Below are 18,227 nucleotides of genomic sequence, written 5' to 3'. Positions count from 1 at the left end.
AGGGCATCAATTAGGTCATGAGAATGGAGTAGCCACAACCTCAGCGTGCTACCACAGAGCATCAATTTTAGGGATAGTTGACGAACTGGCACTTAAAAAAAAAAAATCAGCTAAGCATTTCACTTTGATACTATACAGTAACATACACAAGAAAATGGCACAGGTCTTTCAAACAAAGGGAGGAAAAAAGACCGAGACATATTCTGAGAAAAGCTAACACCAAGAAAACATTTTTAATTAAACTATAGAAACAATGGTTATAGTACAGAATATTCATGAGCAAAAAAGATACACCATGTTTTAAGTACTTACAAAGTTACAAACCATTTGCTTCCTTAACATTTTTCATATTTCAAGTTCATACATGAAGATGATCATTTTTACCATTTGGTGGAGTGGGGGGTAGAAAAAAAAAAAGGGTGTATTGTATTTATCATCAGCTAGATGTGCTCACTGTATGCTCCGTTATCTATATGCAAGGCCCGGGTGACTGGAAGTGCAGTTGTCAGGCATTTTAATAAACTGGACAGCCATTTGTTTCTGCACGACAAGGCATCTTTACACAGGAGCAATCGGGAGAAAACAGGAAACAGCCAAGCACTCTGCACTGCAACACGCCACCTTAACAGCTAACCAGCATTACTCAACTGCTACACAACTGCGCCTAGTGCACAAAAATACATAAGAGAAGAGATTAGAATTGTGTTTGGTAAACAATCCTTTCAAAAAAAAATCAAGTCTTTTCACCTGAAAAGTCTTTATACAAGTTTAGGTTCAGATTACCATTTAGATCTGAAGGTAAATAACATGCACAAATTTACACCAACTTTTGTAGGGTTTTAATTCTAAGGAATGAAGGCAATGCTGAGTCAATCTCTTGACAGCTTTAGGCTGTGCGTAATGGCTGCACGTTTCCTTAAAAGTCAGGAGGCCACAAATTAGGTTACCAATCTGTTTAATTTCAAACAAAAAAAGTCAGCACTATATAAACAAAAAGGAAATTTTACCTCAAATATCCAAGCCAATAATGAAATCTGAAGTCGTTCACCTTACTAAATTACAAGAAATTTGAATAACAGCAACAAAATGGCACATAAAATGAAGTTTGCCACCTGAGGCAAAGCTTAAAACAAGTAAAAAGTTAGACAAATGTTACAAAATAACCTTTTCAATAGCCAGTTGCTTGTTCCAAGGCAGGACTCTGATGGACTGAGCATGTGGTCCTTTTCCTCCAGGTTTTCTGTTATGTTGCTTGTCGACACATCTAGGTTTGAAAAGAAATTAAGTTCACTTTACCTCCCATTACTATGAAGTCACCCAAAGCGCACATGGTTTCAATTTCAGGCATGTACTCACTAAGGCTCTGGTGAAACAAGTGGGTTACGGAAAGGTTCCACCCGGCCATTCTCACAAATTTTTTAAGGCCCAAATTAGAAATTTTTTTCACATCAGCATTTACAAATTTGTGCGTTCTTGGCCAAATAACCAAGGTGAAAAATCGTTGGGGGAGGGGGGGAGAAAAGAAAAGGAGAAGGGGAGGGAAAAAGGGGGGCTGTATCCAAACAAAACAACTTTAAATCAGGAAAGTAACCTATATTTTGAGATAAATTTAGTTTTCAAACAAAACATTTGGCAATTGAGAATAAGGCTTTAAAATCTGAGCTACTTAGGGCCCTTCCTTTTAAAAAATAGGACCAAACAATTTGAGTTAAAGACACACTATCCTTTCCCCACCCAGCGCAATACCTGTAAACTTTTTTGGGTTCCAAAAGTTCATTGCTGCTTTTTGCAATTCGTTTGCCACATCCACTAGAATACTGAGTCCCAGTCAGCACAACAATAGTTGAGCTGATTGCTTTCTCTACGAGGATAGTGCATCTTTAACATTTAAAGACAAACCTGCTCCAATACACGCCCACAGAAACTGGTCCCTGGAGGATCAGCCAAATCAGTTAAAATCTGCAATACTGGCCAATATTCTTTTATCAAACAGGAGACCGCAGCTTTAAAGGGGAAAATGCAGACGTTGGATAAAAACAGCAAGAAATAGTCATTTTCATTAATAGGTCTCAAACAGTTTACGAAACAGCCACCATCATCTAAGCTCACACACATCCTTCCTGCAGACCCCTCACCAGATCACTCCCAGCGCTGAGCGGCTCTAACGTTACTCGGGAGCCGCCTTCCGGCGAGCGCGGACGGAACCCTACTCACACCCCACCGCGTCGGGTCATGTGCCTCGGACCCCGTGGGCATTACCGTTTGCTTAAGAGGACACGGCTCCCTCCTCTTCAGGAGACTTGGGGGGGCTCTTGGACCGCGACCTGGACTTGGACTCCCTCTTGGACACGGGCGGGGGACTCCTGGACCGCGACCTGGACCGGGACCGCGAGCGAGATCTGGACACGGAGGACGACTTGGACTTGGATCTTCGCGCCGACCTGGACTTGGAGGTGGACCGCGATCTCGAGCGAGTGCGAGACCGAGACTTGGAGCGGCTGTAGCGAGATCGACTGCGGGACCGGGACCGGCTCCGGCTCCGGGATCGGCTGCGGCGGCGCCGCCTGGGGCTGAGGGCGGAAGCGAGACGCGCGTCAGGCCCCGCGATCCGGCCGCGCCCCGCCCGCCCGCCATTATCTCAACGCCGCCGCCATTTCCCGGTCGCGAGCCGGGGTCGCCCAGGCCCGGGGCCGCCCGCCACCACGTGTCCCCGCGGACCTTTGTGAGTCAGCCCGGGGTCTCTCCCCAATTACCTGCGGCTCCGGCGTCCGTAGCCACCACCCCCGTACCTGCGGGGTGGCGGTCCCCGGCGGCTGTGGTGCGAGTCCGGGGGACGGCCGTAGCGCGCCATCTGCACGCGCAGCTCGCGGCCGTCCAGCACGGCCCCATCCATGGCGTCCATGGCGTCTTCGGCGTCGCGCTTGTCGTGGAAGCGCACGAAGGCGAAGCCGCGGGATTCCTTAGTGTAGCGGTCCCGCGGGATGTACACGTCGCCGACGCGCCCGTACTTCTCGAAGACGCGCCTCAGGGTGTCGGGCGAGGTGCGGTAGGTCAGGTTGTCCACCTTGAGGGAGGTCATGCCCTCCACATCGGGAGGCGGGCGGCCGTAACTCATGGCCCTGGAGCGTCGGCCAGGCCCTGCGACTGCGCGCCGAGAAACGAACGCCCTGGGCGGGCCCGCGCGTTCCGCAGTGGCGGCGGCGGCTTCCTCAGACTAGCTCAGCTCCACGCCGCGCCTCTCCTCCGGCAATTGGCTTCCGCGTGGAATCGTTTCTGAAAAGCCGACAGACGGAGCGAGCAACCACCCGCCGAAGCACCGAAGCAACTGGGCGAGTATCCGGCCCCAGTGCCCATTTATATTCCCCCTCACAAAATGGCGCCCGCGCCACCCAGAAATGAGCCCTCTGATTGGCTGGTCCCGCAACGTCCCTGCCGCGTGCGCCGGCCCAGCCCGGCGCGCCTGCGCAGAGCCCGGAAAAGCGCGGAGTCACTGCAGCTGGGAGGGGGGAGTGGCTTCGGCCGGCAGTTGGAAAGCCCGCGAAAGGCTTCTTCCGGCGGGGCGCTGGGGCAGGAGGAAGGGGAGGTGCTCCCCTCCTGGGCTCCGCCTTCTTTTCCGTGCCAGTGTCCGAGTTCCACGCCGCTTTCCGGCTTAGGCCTCAGCCCCGCCTCTGTTGGAGGGCCTCCTCCTTTCCCCATTTGCGTCTCTGTGTCCCCAGTCGCCCCAGACCCCGCTATGTGGTCTTAGGTCCCTCCCCGCAATTCTCCGCTCTTCCGCTGGGTTCCGCTTTCTGCCCCGCCTTAGGCGGCCACCGCGGGCCCGGCCCCGCTCCCTTCACGGGGGGAGGAAGGTCTCGCGAGGCGCCTGCCAGTCCCGGGCGGCGCGGGACTACATTTCCCAGCTGGGCGGCCGGCGCCACGGCTGCGGTCAGGTGACCGGGCCGCCTGACCTGCACTGAGTCTGGGCCCGGCGGGCGGGCGGGGCCGCGCCGGCTCTGCAGCTCGTCCTTGGCTCCTAATCCCCCTGGCGGGCCCCTCCACCCGGGGCGACAGCCTTCTTGGCGCTTCGCCGGGTGTTGGGCTCTTCCCTCCTCGCGTCGCACCCTAGGAAGGTCCTAACTGTGCCCGTGGGGAGCGCTTCGCCCTAAGCCGGGATTCGGATGCGCGAACTGGAGGGTGACAGCCTGGCTACCTGGCTCCGGACCCGCCTCCTCTCACCGCCTCTTCATCCCCCAGGATCAGCAGTGGGTGCGCCCCGAGGAGAGCTGACTGCCCGGGGTTGCTGCCTGCCGCGGCGGACCTCCGGCAGAGTGGAGCCAAAATGTCCCCGGAATCTAAAAAGCTTTTCAACATCGTCATTTTAGGAATTGCCTTTATGTTTATGTTCACCGCCTTCCAAACTTGTGGCAATGTGGCGGTGAGTTGGGGGTCTGCTGTCCCGCCTTTGCTGAAGGGCCTCCTAGCGCGTTCCAGAAATGATCCTAAGCCGTGATCGTATCGAAGAGCGCGCTCCAATTGCGCCTTTTATTTTCTCAGCCTTCCTCGTTTTTTAATGATTAGGATTGACTTCACGTATCAGACGTTTCCTCGGAACATATGGGGGTGTGAAACATGGCCGTTGGTGTCTGTCTGATTGGGGGGGGTGTGTCGCCCTGTTTACCTTACTTCCTGTCTGTAGGAAGGTCCACACCTGGAGACAAGGCATGGTCTCCGCAGGCCCCTCCCCCACCCTCATTGGTGAATGGGTTCATCTTCTGTTCTGTAACCCTTTTTCTTCTCCGTCACTTTCAGGGTTAAGTATTGAGCATCTCCCATTTTCACTGTATTCCCAGTGCTGGGAGCCTTTGGGGGGGGAGGGGGAGGGGGAGAGGGGTTGCAAAAGCGTTTCGTGTTGTTGATTCGTTTTGTCGTCCACGCAGCAAACTGTCATCCGGAGTTTAAACAGCACGGACTTCCACGGCAGTGGGTACACCAGGTAAGGTTCTGTTACTTAATTTACATATTGGGGGGCCGGGGGGGGGGGGCGTTGCTTAAATCCACATCAGAATCACGGGCATTAGAATACAGGGAGTGAGTAGTGACTGCTGTTTCCTTCTCTGTATCTAGACTTGCGGGGAGAACATGGTTGGATAAAGGTGGTGAGTTCAGGTTTCAGGTGGAATTAGACACCAGGTCTGAACTCCCGGCTTCCTAGCCGGATTGCTGCATTGTCGTCTTAGGCGAGTTGCTTGGCCGAGCCGGGTTTCCTTGCTCGGCTGGCGCCTGCCGAGCACTGGGCACAGGACCTGGCATTTCATAAGCGCTCAAGTATTGTCGTGTTACGTCTTCCCAGCCTTCAGTCAGAGGCCCGTTCACATGACTCTGGAAACACTTGGTCTCTCTGCTTTGCAGTTTCATGAGGACTCACGGGCTGTCCACAGGAGCGTTTAGGTTTCCATTAGGCGCTGAGTCCCAGTTCTGCACACGGTGAAAACGAAGCGAAAGGCCTGCGTAAGGCCTGGTATACGGTGCCTGGAGCTGGGAACGTCACGTGCGCATGTATCCACACACAGACACGTTTCCTGATTTCTCCATCCGTAGTTACTAGATTGTGGCCAATACCAGTCTTGCGGGTCATCTCTTCCCACCCCCACCCCCACCCCGTCTTATTTGGTTGTCACCTATCCTAAGCCTGACCTTGTATGTGATATTTGAGAGTAAAGGGATATTTATGGCCCTAGCCGGTTTGGCTCAGTGGATAGAGCGTCAGCCCGTGGACTGAAGGGTCCTGGGTTCGATTCCAGTCAAGGGCATGTACCTTGGTGGCGGACACATCCCCGGTAGGGGGTGTGCAGGAGGCAGCTGATCGATGTTTCTCTCTCATCGATGTTTCTCTCTATCCCTCTCCCTTCCTCTCTGTAAAAAATCAGTAAAATATATTTTTTTTTTAAAAAGGGATATTTATGCCCATTTTTCTAAAGGATTCCCACAACGTTTTGTAGTGCTTTGTATTCATGCGTATTCTACAGAACCAGGGAAAGGACATTTGCTATGTGAGAGGTTCATAAGAGCCAAAGAATGATTTACTGTGGGTTTGTAAGTAGTAAGGAAATCCAGGACCTTTGAAACGGTTTTAGTCACACTTTGTCCCGAGACATACGCACCAGGTAAGGCTGGGTCTGCAGTAGCTGAGTGATGTTCCATGAGACTGTTAGGCTGAGCGACGTGAACTCCGCTTAAGCAGGCCATGGCTCCGCCTGTTATTTATAGCAGCAACGCCGCTCGCACTTGCCAGGGGCTGTAGCAGGCGTCCTCAAACTACGGCCCGCGGGCCACATGCGGCCCGCCGAGGACATTTATCCGGCCCGCCGGGTGCCGCTGCCTGTCCTGCTTAGCAGCCGACGCGTCCCTGGCCCGCAGTGCGCATAGGAATTTGTTCATAGTTTTTTTTTTAAACTATAGTCCGGCCCTCCCACGGTCTGAGGGACAGTGAACTGGCCCCCCGTTTAAAAAGTTTGAGGACCCCTGGGCTGTAGGTTGAGTCTGGAGAGCAGGCTGATTGGGGCCTCGGGAGTCGGCTGACCAGGTCCGGGACCTGGGCTCTCCCGTTCACCGGGCGCCCAAGTGGACGCTGGGACGGTGACTTAGCCTTCCGGGTTTCCGTTTTCCTCTGTGAAACGACGCTAACAATGCCTTCTTCACCAAGCCGGTGGGCTTAAGAGCAGAAACATCTAGAAAGTGCTTGGCATAGTGCCTGTTCGCCGTTGTGATCATTTACCAGGACGTCAAACACCGTATCGTCCAGGGCACACTTACTCAGAGGAACATGTACAATATTTTGTAAACCTGAGAACTTGAATATGGCGTCCAGTTTAAGGATATAATCACAAATGCCGCCTGAAGAATAGGAATGTTCATTGCAAAACGTCCATAGACGGCGTGAGCTTGGAGAGGGGACTTTTAAGACAGCGTGGCGCTGTTGTGTGTTTGTGTGTTCCGTGTACAGCATGGCGATTATTTACGGAGTGTTCTCTGCTTCGAATCTGATCACGCCATCCGTGGTTGCCATCGTCGGCCCTCAGCTCTCCATGTGCGCCAGCGGTCTGTTTTACAGGTGAGTCGGGTCCTTGTCTGCCTTCATTTTAGTGAGAACACCTTCAGCATCTCTCAGGCCCATGGGGGACGTGTAACAGGAACCTGCTGACTTGGGTTGAATAGACTAGATGAAGGCGATGGTTTGGGGATTTGGCTGTCTTCTCTGTGCTCAGGATACCACATCGTTTGAATGTGATTGGTCCTGTGTATGCTTGCTCTTGTTTTACTCTTAACAAGAACAGTACGCAAAAGCCTCTTTCCACAAGAGTCGAAAAGAATTTCCCATGACATCATCTTACTTGATATCAAGTTGACTGACAGGAATTCACATGAAAGAACTCAACGTCCCTGGGGGGCTGTGGAGCTACAGTCCCGTCCTGGGCTAAGCGGCTGGCACAGACCAGCTGCACACCCTCATTCAGTGCCTGATTTTACACATTTGAACCAGTACGTTAAGAAATGAGTAGGTCACCTCTGTCCCTTTTTGTTGTTGTTTTTTCAACACTGGAGGAGTCCTTTACAGGTTGAATTTAATTTTTTTTAAACTTGGTTTTTATTGATCTTTAGAGAGGAAGGGAGAGGGAGAGAGAGACACACATCCATGATGAGAGAGAGAGTCATGGATCGGCTGCCCTCGGCACGCCCCCCACTGGGGATGGAGCCCGCAACCCTAGGCATGTGCTCTGTCCGGGAACCAAACCGTGACCTCCTGGTTCATAGGTCGACACTCACCCACTGAGCCACGCCGGTGGGCTGCAGGTTGCGTTTAAGAGAGGAGAACCCTCAGAACTGACTCCTAGAAGGCATAAAGGCGTTCTGTGTCAGGGGTTGTTTGATGTAATACGTTGACCTGTTATATTTTAGCATGTACATTGCCGTTTTTATCCAGCCTTTCACATGGTCCTTCTACACAGCCTCGGTTTTCCTCGGCGTTGCAGCTGCTGGTGAGCATTTGGGTGTTGGTCTTCCTCGTTTCCCGGGGGCTTCCCTAAGAGTAGCATCTGCGCGTTTAGGACGCAAAGCTGCGTGATGCCACGCCCCCGATACCCTTCTGGTTTGAATTTTAGTGCTGTGGACAGCCCAAGGGAACTGCCTGACAATCAATTCCGATGAGCACACCATTGGGAGGAACAGTGGCATCTTCTGGGCACTCTTACAGTCCAGGTAATGATCCTTCGGAGCTCAGCCTTCCCCGCCACTTCTTGTCATATTATTTTAGATCTTCGTTGTGTCGAAAATGCAGGTTTTTCCCATGTTGTATGACTTAAGTTCCTAGCTGCACACAGGTGAAAAAATTTCATGGAATTACTTAAAATGCATAGACCAACCTCAAATGCATTGGAAGTTTTGGTTAGTGAATAGAAACTGATATTAACCCTAATAGGTTTAGCACTGGCGAGCCTTCAGGGACTCTTGGGATCTTTTTTTTTTTTTTAATATATTTTATTGATTTTTTACAGAGAGGAAGGGAGAGGGACAAAGAGTCAGAAACATGGATGAGAGAGACATCGATCAGCTGCCTCCCGCACGCCCCCTACTGGGGACGTGCCTGCAACCCAGGTACATGCCCTTGACCGGAATCGAACCTGGGACCCTTCAGTCCGCAGGCCGACGCTCTATCCACTGAGCCAAACTGGCCAGGGCGACTCTTGGGATCTTACTTAACTCTAATAATCCTCATGAGATAACATACCAACGAGAAAACAGGCTGAAAAGTTAAGTAACAGGTCTGATTTAAACCATCATTGTCTGGACTCCGAAGGCCACGTCCTTCTGACCGAGCTACACTGGCAGGTGGCTATTAACAAATACATACTTACACTCAGAAGGCAGACCGAGTCGTTTCTGGAGTTCCAAGAAGCAATCACATGCCTTCATGTGAGTCAGGACCTCCTGCAGGCGGCGCTGAGTCAGGGGCCGGCCCGTGGCGGGGGCCCTGCTCCATCTGGCCCGTTGAGTTTGTCAGGGTCAGGGGGTGGACGCTTTCAAATGACCCAGGGCAGGCAGATACTTTTAAAATTAAGTACGCTCTTTGCTTTCTCGTTTTAACAAGTAAGGGGAACATGGCTTAAAAAACTAGAAATACGAAAATAATTTCCCAACCTTCTTTCTTTCCTTTTTTATTTTTTTAACCCCAGCTTGTTCTTTGGAAACCTCTACATATATTTTGCTTGGCAAGGGAAAACTCAAATCTCAGGTTTGTTTTATTCATTTTGCTTTATTCAGCTGTGTGCAAAACATAATGGCCGTTTCACAAAACTACCCAGGGTTGCTTTGCTCGAAATTGTTCTGATGGACCTTGGTACCTTAAGGCCTCTCAGATTTTAGCTTTTAGTGACTTTCCCCTTGGATTATATTATTAAGCTAACGACTGCAAATAGCAGCTGCAGGTGTGGGAGGGGGTTATGCTGTAAATGACCATATGAGTCAGTTGTCAGGTTTTGGAATTCTTAATTGTTTTGTCTGTATGCTTCTTTGATTCAAAGGATATGATTAAGTTCTTGTACCTTTTTTTTTCTTTTTGCTTATTAGTATTTCTGTAACTGTAAAAGCAAAGGTGGAGATATCCTATTTTACTGATGCAGTAAAGTACAATTGGAATGAGGAAGTGTTTCAATGGTTATAAACAAGCCCAAGATACCTACTTTCTTCTCCTTCTTCCTCCCCAGAGAGTGACCGGAGAACAGTGTTCATCGCCCTGACGGTGATCAGCCTGCTGGGGACGGTTCTTTTCTTCCTCATCCGGAAGCCGGCCTCCGAGAACATCCTAGGAGAAGATGAGTTTTCCGACGACCAGGACCTGGAAGTCAGCGAGTAAGACGTCGGCCGTGTTCCTCTCTACTTGAAAGTACATTTTGAGTAGATCTAGTCTAGAGGTTACCAGCCTTTTTATAGCCCAACTGATACCCGATACCTGGCCGGCAGGAGGGGAAAGTTTTAAAGCAAATACGGGGAGGAAGGAGGGCACGGGTGGGAGGTAGCTGTGCCCCACCCCATGCCCACAGGACCTGGGGCTTATTTCAGAATTCTTGTACTAGATCTGGCCCACATTTTTATTGTCTTTTGGCCTACATTTTTTTTTAATATATTTTATTGATTTTTTACAGAGAGGAAGAGAGAGGGATAGAAAGTTAGAAACATCGATGAGAGAGAGACATCGATCAGCTGCCTCTTGCACACCTCCTACCGGGGATGTGCCCGCAACCAAGTTACGTGCCCTTGACCGGAATTGAACCTGGGACCCTTCAGTCCGCAGGCCGACGCTCTATCCACTGAGCCAAACCGGTTAGGGCTTGGCCTACATTTTTAATTAATAAATTATACTGCACCCAGCCGTGAACCCAGATGGCGGGAGGTGTTGCTTTTGGAGAGTTTTAACGCTGAAGAACTTACTTTTTACACAGTAGGAGTGGCGGGAAATGGAGCTGGCACACATTGTTTTCACGGGGTGGAAATAGCAGGGTGAGCCGTCAGCTCTGAAAAACACACGCATGAATGTGTTCAGCGCATCCGGCATGAAAGAATGCTGTTCTTGCTCAATACCATAAAGAGCCACCGGGTGGCGCTGAGCCAGCTGCTGGGCAAGGCCAGCCTCCTGGAGCAGGGAGCACCGAGGCGCTGGGCGTCCTGGCCAGACCCCGGGGACCTCAGGACCCTTGCAAGCTTCGGTGGCAGTGTGACAGTATTTTTGTTCTTTTCAATTTTCAGGGGATAAAACGTTTATTTCCTTTTTCTTTTACCAGGTCTTCCCGGAACAACCTGACCAAGGCTGTAGATGCGTTCAGTAAGTGTTTCCTGTGACAAGTACGAGAACTGACTGTTCACGAACCACGTCCGCACGTGCCTCTCCCTTCCCCGTGGTAACTGGGGGTGACGGTACCCCAGGGCCTGCCGCTCTGAAGGCATGAGTCTTCTCCGCAAACACATCTGGAACGGGGCATGTGAAGGATGGCGGTGATCCCACAGCCTCACCCGAGTGGGGGTGTGAGGGGGCGGCAGGGAGCCCCAGAATTGGGGGTTTGCAGGAGAAAGTGAGGACACAGGCCATCTCTCCAGGCATCCCTCACCTCTCAGAGCGGGGCCGGAGCGCCGGTGACCGAGAGGGTTGTAAGAACAGTCGCTCGCATCTGTTGGGGCTCTTGCTGGCTAACCTTCCTTCTCATGCTTGATTTTATTCTCACAATCCCAAGGCTTGTATAGCATGTATGATACAACCTGTAGATATGACCTGTCCTTATCTCCATTTTATAGAAGAGAACACAGAGGGTCTCAGGTTCGATTCCCGATCAAGGGCATGTGCCTGGATTGCAGGTTTTGATCCCCGGCCCTGGTCAGGGCGTGTGGGAGGCAACCAATTGATGTGTTTCTCTCACATTGATGTTTCTCTCCCTCCCTTTCTCCCTTCCACTGGTCTCTTTAAAAAAAAATCCTTGGGTGAGGATTAACAACAAAAATACAGTTTTTAGAATGCATTTTCCGTCGCAGATTTTAACTAATTTGAGCAGCATGAAAACAAACATTAAAGTGAGTGCAGGCAAGTGCGTAACTAAAGTTTTACCCTCAGATCCGAGTGAGCAGTTCAGGAAGTGTGTCCAGCGGCCTGTGGTCAGCAAGCCCCGGTGACTCCCATCTGCGTCAGCCTTAAAGCTGCTCCGGGCGATAATTCCTTCAGGAAGTGAGCGCTTTGCCAGCTGTCGACTCCCTTAATGGCCTTACCTTTAAACACACCGTTAGGATGTTCTGTTGTTTATTTGATTCCATTTTCTCAATTTCATGTTGTTGTTTTTTTTAATTTTAAAAAAATATATATATTTTATTGATATTTTACAGAGAGGAAGGGAGAAGGATAGAGAGCTAGAAACATCGATGAGAGAGAAACATCGATCAGCTGCCTCCTGCACACCCCCCACTGGGGATGTGCCCGCAACCAAGGTACATGCCCTTGACCGGAATCGAACCCGGGACCCTTCAGTCCGCAGGCTGACGCTCTATCCACTGAGCCAAACCGGTTTCGGCTGTTTTTTTAAAATTAGAGCTGGAGAATGCATTGGGGAAAACACGACTCTAGAATATATTTGAGCAGTTGAAATGAGCATTTTATCTATAGAGCAAATAGTTCATACCTTAAGGTTTTTTTGTTGTTGTTAATCCTCACTCGAGATATATATATATATATATATATTTAAATATATTTTTATTGATTTCAGAGAGGAAGGGAGAGGGAAAGAGAGAGAGAAACATCCATGATGAGAGAGAATCATTGATTGGCTGCCTTCTTCACAACCCCCACTGGGGATCGAGCCCACAACCTGGGCATATGCCCTTGACCGGAATCGAACCTGGGACCCTTCAGTTCGAAGGCCGATGCTCTATCCACTGAGCCAAACCGGCCAGGGCCTCACTCGATAGTTTTTGCATTGATTTTTCAGAGAGTGGAAAGGAGAGGGAGAGACAGAGAGAGAGAAACATAGATGTGGAAAAGACATGGATTGGTTGCCTCCCCTTGCACGTGCCTGACTGGGGCCAGGGATGGAGCCTGCAACCAAGGTACGTGCCCTTGACTGGAATAGAACCGGCAACCCTTCAGTCCCAGGGCTGATGCTCCAGCCATTGAGCAACCGGCCGGGCCATCCCTTAAGCATTTCAGTCTGAAATGTGGGTCACCGAACTCTGTCCCAGTGTATCTGTTTACTGGCATATAATATTGACCAAGGGGTGTTTTGGTGAACAAATGTTTTAGAATATTTGTTCGATTCGTTGAAATTAAGTACCCGATTGTTTTCTTTTGTTTTTACAGAAAAGTCTCTTAAGTTGTGTGTCACCAAGGAGATGCTCCTCCTCAGCATTACAACGGCCTATACAGGTAGGTGCTTACCGGGAATGAGTGCCTTTTTTGGTTGGTTTTCTGTTGCGGACTAATGACAGCTACCGCCATGCCATTCTTTCTCACAGTGCTGTGCACTGACTGGGCTCAGCTGAGGGGTGCTTGTGATGGTCCCACGGGGGGTCTCTTGTGGGTGCTGTTAGAGGGCAGCTGGGCTAGAACATTCAAGATGGTTTCATTTGCTTTCGGAAGGCGTCAGATGCAGGCTGGGACTCTGCCTTTCCGGCTGTGCCTGGCCAGCTGCAGGACCTCCCACGTGACCCCTCCTCCCTTCCCTGCAGGGTGCCAGACTTCCTAGGGGCGCGGGCTCCCAAAGGGGCAGAAGGAGAAGGGACCAGACCCTAAAGCTAGCCTGGCACCTGCCAGCGTCACCTCCACAGCACACGGCCAGCCCCCGTGCAGTGTGGATGGTTCTGCACACGGGCTTATACCGGGGGCACGGGTCATCCCAGCAGTGATGGTAGGGCAGAGTGGACACTGTAGAAAATAACAGAGTAACCCTTTGTGACTTCGTATGGGTTAAGGTCATTTTTTTTAATGTGATTTTTACTGATTGAAGGGAGAGGGAGAGAGGGATGGAAACATCAGTGATGAGAGAGGCTCATTGATCAGCTGCCTCCTGCACGCCCCCTACTGGGTATCAAACCTGAAACCCGGGCAGGTGCCCTGACCGGGAATCTAACTGTGATCTGGTTCATAGGTCAATGCTCAGCCTCTGAGCCACACCGCTGGGCATTAAGAGAATCTCTGATGCAAAGGAATGAGTCTGGTGGCTTACTGCTGGTCACATGATGTGATAATGGGTGGGGTGCTCTTACGTCTTAAGAATGACAGGAAACTTATTTCCTCTTAAAAGGGCTGGAATTCGCCAGTGGTTACTTTGCCCTTATCTGCCTCGTGGGTATAAGCATCATTTTAGGAGAAAAAGAATAAATAGTAAACATCTTTAAAATTCAGTTAGGGTTTGTATCTTTGAGGAATCAGGTCTTCGGCTGATCTGCCCTAATTTTACCCGTTTCACAGTTTCCTGCGGGAAAGGATTTAATTAAAATGTTACTGTGCAGTAGTACCTGCTAGTGGCCGAATGTGTCTGTCCCCTTGGGAAGCCATTACAGATGGACGTGAGCCCTGTCCTCTGCCCGTCTCCTGTACACACGTGCAGTGACGGTTCTGAACAGAAGCACGTCTTTGCTCCTCAGTTGTATATTTTTATCTGAAATAGGCGACATCCGCCGTCGGGGGGCCAATTCCATTTCATCACTTACGCAGCATGAACGTACTCTCTGCTTGGGAGTAACGTTTCAGGCCGAACGAGTTTTTGTTGCTTGTGTGTGTTTGGTATGTGCATGGCTCAGACACTCCTGGGCACGGAGGAGAGCTGGGGAGGGGCAGGGGTGAGTGTCTAACTTAAACCCGATTGTTCCGGAAGGTCTGGAATTGACGTTCTTCTCCGGGGTGTATGGGACCTGCATTGGCGCCGTCAATAAGTTCGGAGCAGAGGAGAAGAGCCTCATTGGGCTGTCGGGCATTTTCATCGGCATCGGGGAAATCCTCGGTTAGTCGGGAAAGAAGCTTTGCATGAAACCTGTCTCAGTTACAGTTGACATTCTAAGTGTGCTTTACAACTCTCTGTTCTTGAATTTCTATTTCCCTGTTTATTTTTCCCCACATGGGCAGGTCTTTGTTTTTTTATTATCACTGTTGTAAGGTAACTAAGTTACAAGACATTTGCCAAATAATTCAGAGACAAACCATAAATAGGAAAACACAGGGTCTCTGAAGATGCTCAGGTGAGGTGTCCGGGAATCCCCGACTTTCTTGTTCTCTGTCTGACGCCAGCTGGGGTCCAAACCCCCCCCACCCCACCCCGGTTGTGACACTGCCTGCCCCCGTGAGCGTCACACTCCCCAGGGTCAAGGGCATGTGCCCTGACCTTAGACCAGGGGTGGGCAAACTTTTTGACTCGAGGGCCACCATGGGTTCTTAAACTGGACCGGAGGGCCGGAACAAAAGCATGGATGGAGTGTTTGTGTGAACTAATATAAATTCAAAGTAAAGGAGCAGAGGGGAGAGCAAGAGAACAGGATAGAACAGCCGGATCCGGCCCGCGGGCCGTAGTTTGCCCACGGCTGCCTTAGACCCAGGAGGAAGCCCTGGGTGTCCAGTCTGCCCGCACTTCTGTCTCACTGGATTTCAGTTCTTTTTCCTTTTTTTTTTTTTTTTCAGATCAGTGTTTTGACGTACTAACCTGATCCCGGTCGTTCTGTTCTCGGTTCATTGACTTTCTAGGTGGAAGCCTCTTTGGCCTCCTGAGCAAGAACAACCGCTTCGGAAGGAACCCGGTCGTGCTCTTGGGCGCCCTGGTGCACTTCGTAGCCTTTTACTTAATATTCCTCAACATGCCCGGGGACGCCCCGATCGCCCCCCTCGAGGGGACGGACAGCAGCGCTTACATCAAAGCCAGGTGAGGCGGCTTGCTTTCCTAGCAGCCGGGAGGGCGGGAGGTGACAGATGGGGAATCTTTAAAGCGGGGCCGGTGATCCTTCTCTGGGAAGCCCAGGACTGTCTAATGCGTTTATGGGGCCAGGATGAATTTAGGTAGAAATCCAAAGAGAACCCAGTTGTTGTAGTTGGTGCTAATCTTTTTCCACTAAATCTTCTTCTCAGTCTATGAGGAAGCACGCAAGCATCCGGTTTGAATGTTTTACCTCTGCTTTTTTGAGCAGGGAGATCGCTAGAAGTGAGGGCCTGGGGGAAGAACAGCGAGGAGCAAGGGGTGGCCGTCCAGCTGGGCAGGGCATGGTCCTTAACGACATGGATGTCCAGAGCTCAGCCTCAGGGCGGTCCCGCCCCAAACAGTGTTGCTTCCAAACACCGGGCAGCCCCGAGTTGGCTGGACTGTGGACATGAGTGCACTTGAGCATAAATTCTTCCTTGGAAAACTCCAGTATTATTCTTGTTTCAGTGTTTAAAGCTTGGAAGGCAAAATGCTTTTGTGAGTGAGCTGCTCTTACATTTGAAATGGCTCTAGCGAATATCGTTGATACTCATTCCAAATCGGTTTTTCTTTCCTTCAGCAAAGAAGTGGCCATCTTCTGCAGCTTCCTGCTGGGCCTTGGAGACAGCTGCTTCAATACGCAGCTGCTCAGCATGCTGGGCTTTCTCTACTCCGAAGACAGCGCCCCCGCCTTCGCAGTCTTTAAGTTTGTCCAGGTAACTGTCTGCAGGTTGTGCATCCTTTGTTTTAGTGCTTTCACTGTTTCTTTTTCTTTTTCTTTTTCTTAAATATATTTTATTGATTTTTTTACAGAGAGGAAGGGAGAGGGAGAGAGAGTTAGAAACATCGATGAGAGAGAAACATCAATCAGCTGCCTCCTGCACACTCCCTACTGGGGATGTGCCCGCAACCAAGGTACATGCCCTTGACCGGAATCGAACCTGGGAACCTTGAGTCCGCAGGCCGATGGCTCTATCCACTGAGCCAAACCGGTTAGGGCTAACTGTTTCCTTTTTTAATATATTTTTATTGATTTCAGAGAGGAAGGGAATGGGAGAGAAATAGAAACATCAATTATGAGAATCATTGATCGGCTGCCTCCTGCACGCCCCCTTTGGGGTCCAGCTGGAAAACCCTGGCATGTGTCCTTGACCGGAAATTAAACTGTGACCTCCTGGTCCATAGGTCATCGCTCAACCACTGAGCCACGCCGGCTGGGCTAACGTTGTTTCTTATAATGTTTCTCTCACGAGCAGTAGGGACATCCTCTAAAGGGGTCTGTGATTAGAATTAGGAAGCAATGCAGAGTGTGACCCTCCTGCCCCCGCTTATGTAAGAGCTTACGTTCTGGTCTCTGTAATTCAGGTTAGAGCAGCCGTGGGCAAACTACGGCCCGCGGGCCGGATCCGGCTGTTCTATCCGGTTCTCTTGCTCTCCCCTCCGCTCCTTTACTTTGAATTTATATTAGTTCACACAAACACTCCATCCATGCTTTTGTTCCGGCCCTCCGGTCCAGTTTAAGAACCCATGGTGGCCCTCGAGTCAAAAAGTTTGCCCACCCCTGGGTTAGAGCCTTCCTTGGTTACCTGGATTCATTCGTAGTCAGACAGTCCTCACTGTGAGGCACATTATTACTCCAGTTTTTCGCAAATTGCTGCTTTAGATGACAGACTGTAGCTCACTCGACGGTAACCCGCTCTGGACGGGAGTTCCTGGTGCATGTTTGTGAGCGGGTGACGCGTGGAGCCCTGTCGAGACGCGTGGAGAGCTCGGCCAGCCGCGGAAAGCCGTGGGCCTGTGCGTGGGGGCTCAGTGTGAGCTCGGGCCACTGCGTGCATGTTGTGACCCGTCTTCTTTCTTCCCAGTCCATCTGTGCGGCCATGGCGTTCTTCTACAGTAACTACCTGCTCCTCCACTGGCAACTCCTGCTCCTGGTGATCTCCGGGTTTTTCGGAACCGTGTCCTTCTTCGCCGTGGAGTGGGAAGCCGCCGCCATCGTGGCCCGGGGCTCCGATTACCGAAGTATCTGATCCCGAGAGGCCGTGCGAGGAGGGAGGCGAGCCTCCACAGCAGCCGGCACGGCCCAAGGACAGGGCGCGTGGAAGGGCCGCCTTCACTCCTGCCGGGGGCGGGGCTCGGGGCGGGAGAACGGAAGACGCAGGCCGGCCAGCGTCGGGGCCGAGTTCACAGACGTTCGCTCTCTAAAGCAAGCGGCATAGGGAAGCGGGTTCTGTCGATTAGAATTGTTTAAAGATGTTGTTTTTCAACCCGTCTGTCGCGAGTGCTTTATAATCATGTCACCGAATGTAAATGTTTTCCTCTCCCTCCTGTTTCCTGGAAAGAGCTTGCCTCGATTCAGAGCATGAGGCCGTGTGTCACGTGGAGACTCCCGCTGGGCCTCGAGGACTGCTGCTGCGCAGTGATGGGGAGCGTACGCTGCCCCACGTGTGTCCGGGGCGACATTTAATAAATGGCACGATGCTGAAACGGAATCTCACCTTTGAAAGGATTTTGCACTTTCTTCCTCTTCAAACGTCTTGTTCGATACGCTTTCTCCCCTCGCAGTTCACAGGGAGGAGTGCCTGGTGGCTGGCGCCCAGCTGGGCGGGGCCTCTTAGAGGAACGGTGCCCCTGACTGTTCTAGAAAAGCCCTAGCGGGAGGCTTCCCATGATTCAGGGTTTGTGTGCGTTGACAGGGCCCCGCTTCCGTGTTCGGAGTACATGTACGTGGGAAGGACCGCCCCGTAGCTCTCGGAGACCCGCTAGCCCTGGAGT

At 51.1% G+C, this 18,227-nt stretch overlaps 2 protein-coding genes across 9 annotated transcripts; one reads left to right on the top strand and one right to left on the bottom strand.

Annotated features, from left to right (window-relative positions):
- Nucleotides 1-201: 201 nt before the first annotated feature.
- On the bottom strand, nucleotides 202-3,328 carry SRSF2 (serine and arginine rich splicing factor 2). Of its 6 annotated transcripts, XR_013961053.1 has the most exons (5): nucleotides 2,754-3,122; nucleotides 2,260-2,570; nucleotides 1,900-2,003; nucleotides 1,165-1,264; nucleotides 202-664 (listed from the first exon to the last, which is right to left on the bottom strand). XR_013961053.1 is itself a non-coding variant. In XM_080677524.1 (3 exons), exons 1-2 carry the CDS (start codon nucleotides 3,113-3,115, stop codon nucleotides 2,267-2,269), a joined length of 666 nt encoding a protein of 221 aa, XP_080533650.1. In that variant the 5' UTR covers nucleotides 3,116-3,328; the 3' UTR covers nucleotides 202-1,264; nucleotides 2,260-2,266. The 6 variants fall into 6 exon arrangements, 1 of the variants encoding a protein (XP_080533650.1); XR_013961051.1 differs by having other exon boundaries at nucleotides 1,165-1,719; nucleotides 1,896-2,570; XR_013961052.1 differs by having other exon boundaries at nucleotides 202-1,264.
- Nucleotides 2,294-17,955, top strand: MFSD11 (major facilitator superfamily domain containing 11). Of its 3 annotated transcripts, none has more exons than XM_080677503.1 (14): nucleotides 2,294-2,722; nucleotides 4,234-4,414; nucleotides 4,917-4,972; nucleotides 6,983-7,090; nucleotides 7,936-8,015; nucleotides 8,139-8,235; nucleotides 9,210-9,268; nucleotides 9,741-9,885; nucleotides 10,815-10,855; nucleotides 12,869-12,934; nucleotides 14,385-14,510; nucleotides 15,245-15,419; nucleotides 16,033-16,168; nucleotides 17,318-17,955. In XM_080677503.1, the coding sequence occupies exons 2-14, from the start codon at nucleotides 4,319-4,321 to the stop codon at nucleotides 17,480-17,482; spliced, it is 1,350 nt and encodes a 449-aa protein (XP_080533629.1). In that variant the 5' UTR covers nucleotides 2,294-2,722; nucleotides 4,234-4,318; the 3' UTR covers nucleotides 17,483-17,955. The 3 variants fall into 3 exon arrangements, with proteins under 3 accessions (XP_080533629.1, XP_080533631.1, XP_080533630.1); XM_080677504.1 differs by lacking the exon at nucleotides 2,294-2,722 and having other exon boundaries at nucleotides 3,922-4,414; nucleotides 17,318-17,494; nucleotides 17,541-17,948; XM_080677505.1 differs by lacking the exon at nucleotides 4,234-4,414 and having other exon boundaries at nucleotides 2,570-2,722.
- Nucleotides 17,956-18,227: the final 272 nt, after the last annotated feature.

Source organism: Plecotus auritus, assembly GCF_963455305.1.
Source record: "Plecotus auritus genome assembly, chromosome: 7".
NCBI lineage: Eukaryota > Metazoa > Chordata > Mammalia > Chiroptera > Vespertilionidae > Plecotus > Plecotus auritus.
The sequence above is the reverse complement of the archived record's forward strand: the minus strand, read 5'-3'. Positions and strand labels throughout refer to the sequence as shown.

Coding starts and splice junctions, on each gene's coding strand:
- MFSD11 (XM_080677503.1), top strand. CDS start 4,319: ATGTCCCCGGAATCTAAAAAGCTTTTCAACATCGTCATTTTAGGAATT. Junction 8,016..8,138: donor CCTCGGCGTTGCAGCTGCTG/GTGAGCATTTGG, acceptor TTTGAATTTTAG/TGCTGTGGACAGCCCAAGGG. Junction 12,935..14,384: donor CATTACAACGGCCTATACAG/GTAGGTGCTTAC, acceptor TTGTTCCGGAAG/GTCTGGAATTGACGTTCTTC.
- SRSF2 (XM_080677524.1), bottom strand. CDS start 3,115: ATGAGTTACGGCCGCCCGCCTCCCGATGTGGAGGGCATGACCTCCCTC. Junction 2,571..2,753: donor TACGGACGCCGGAGCCGCAG/GTAATTGGGGAG, acceptor TTCCGCCCTCAG/CCCCAGGCGGCGCCGCCGCA.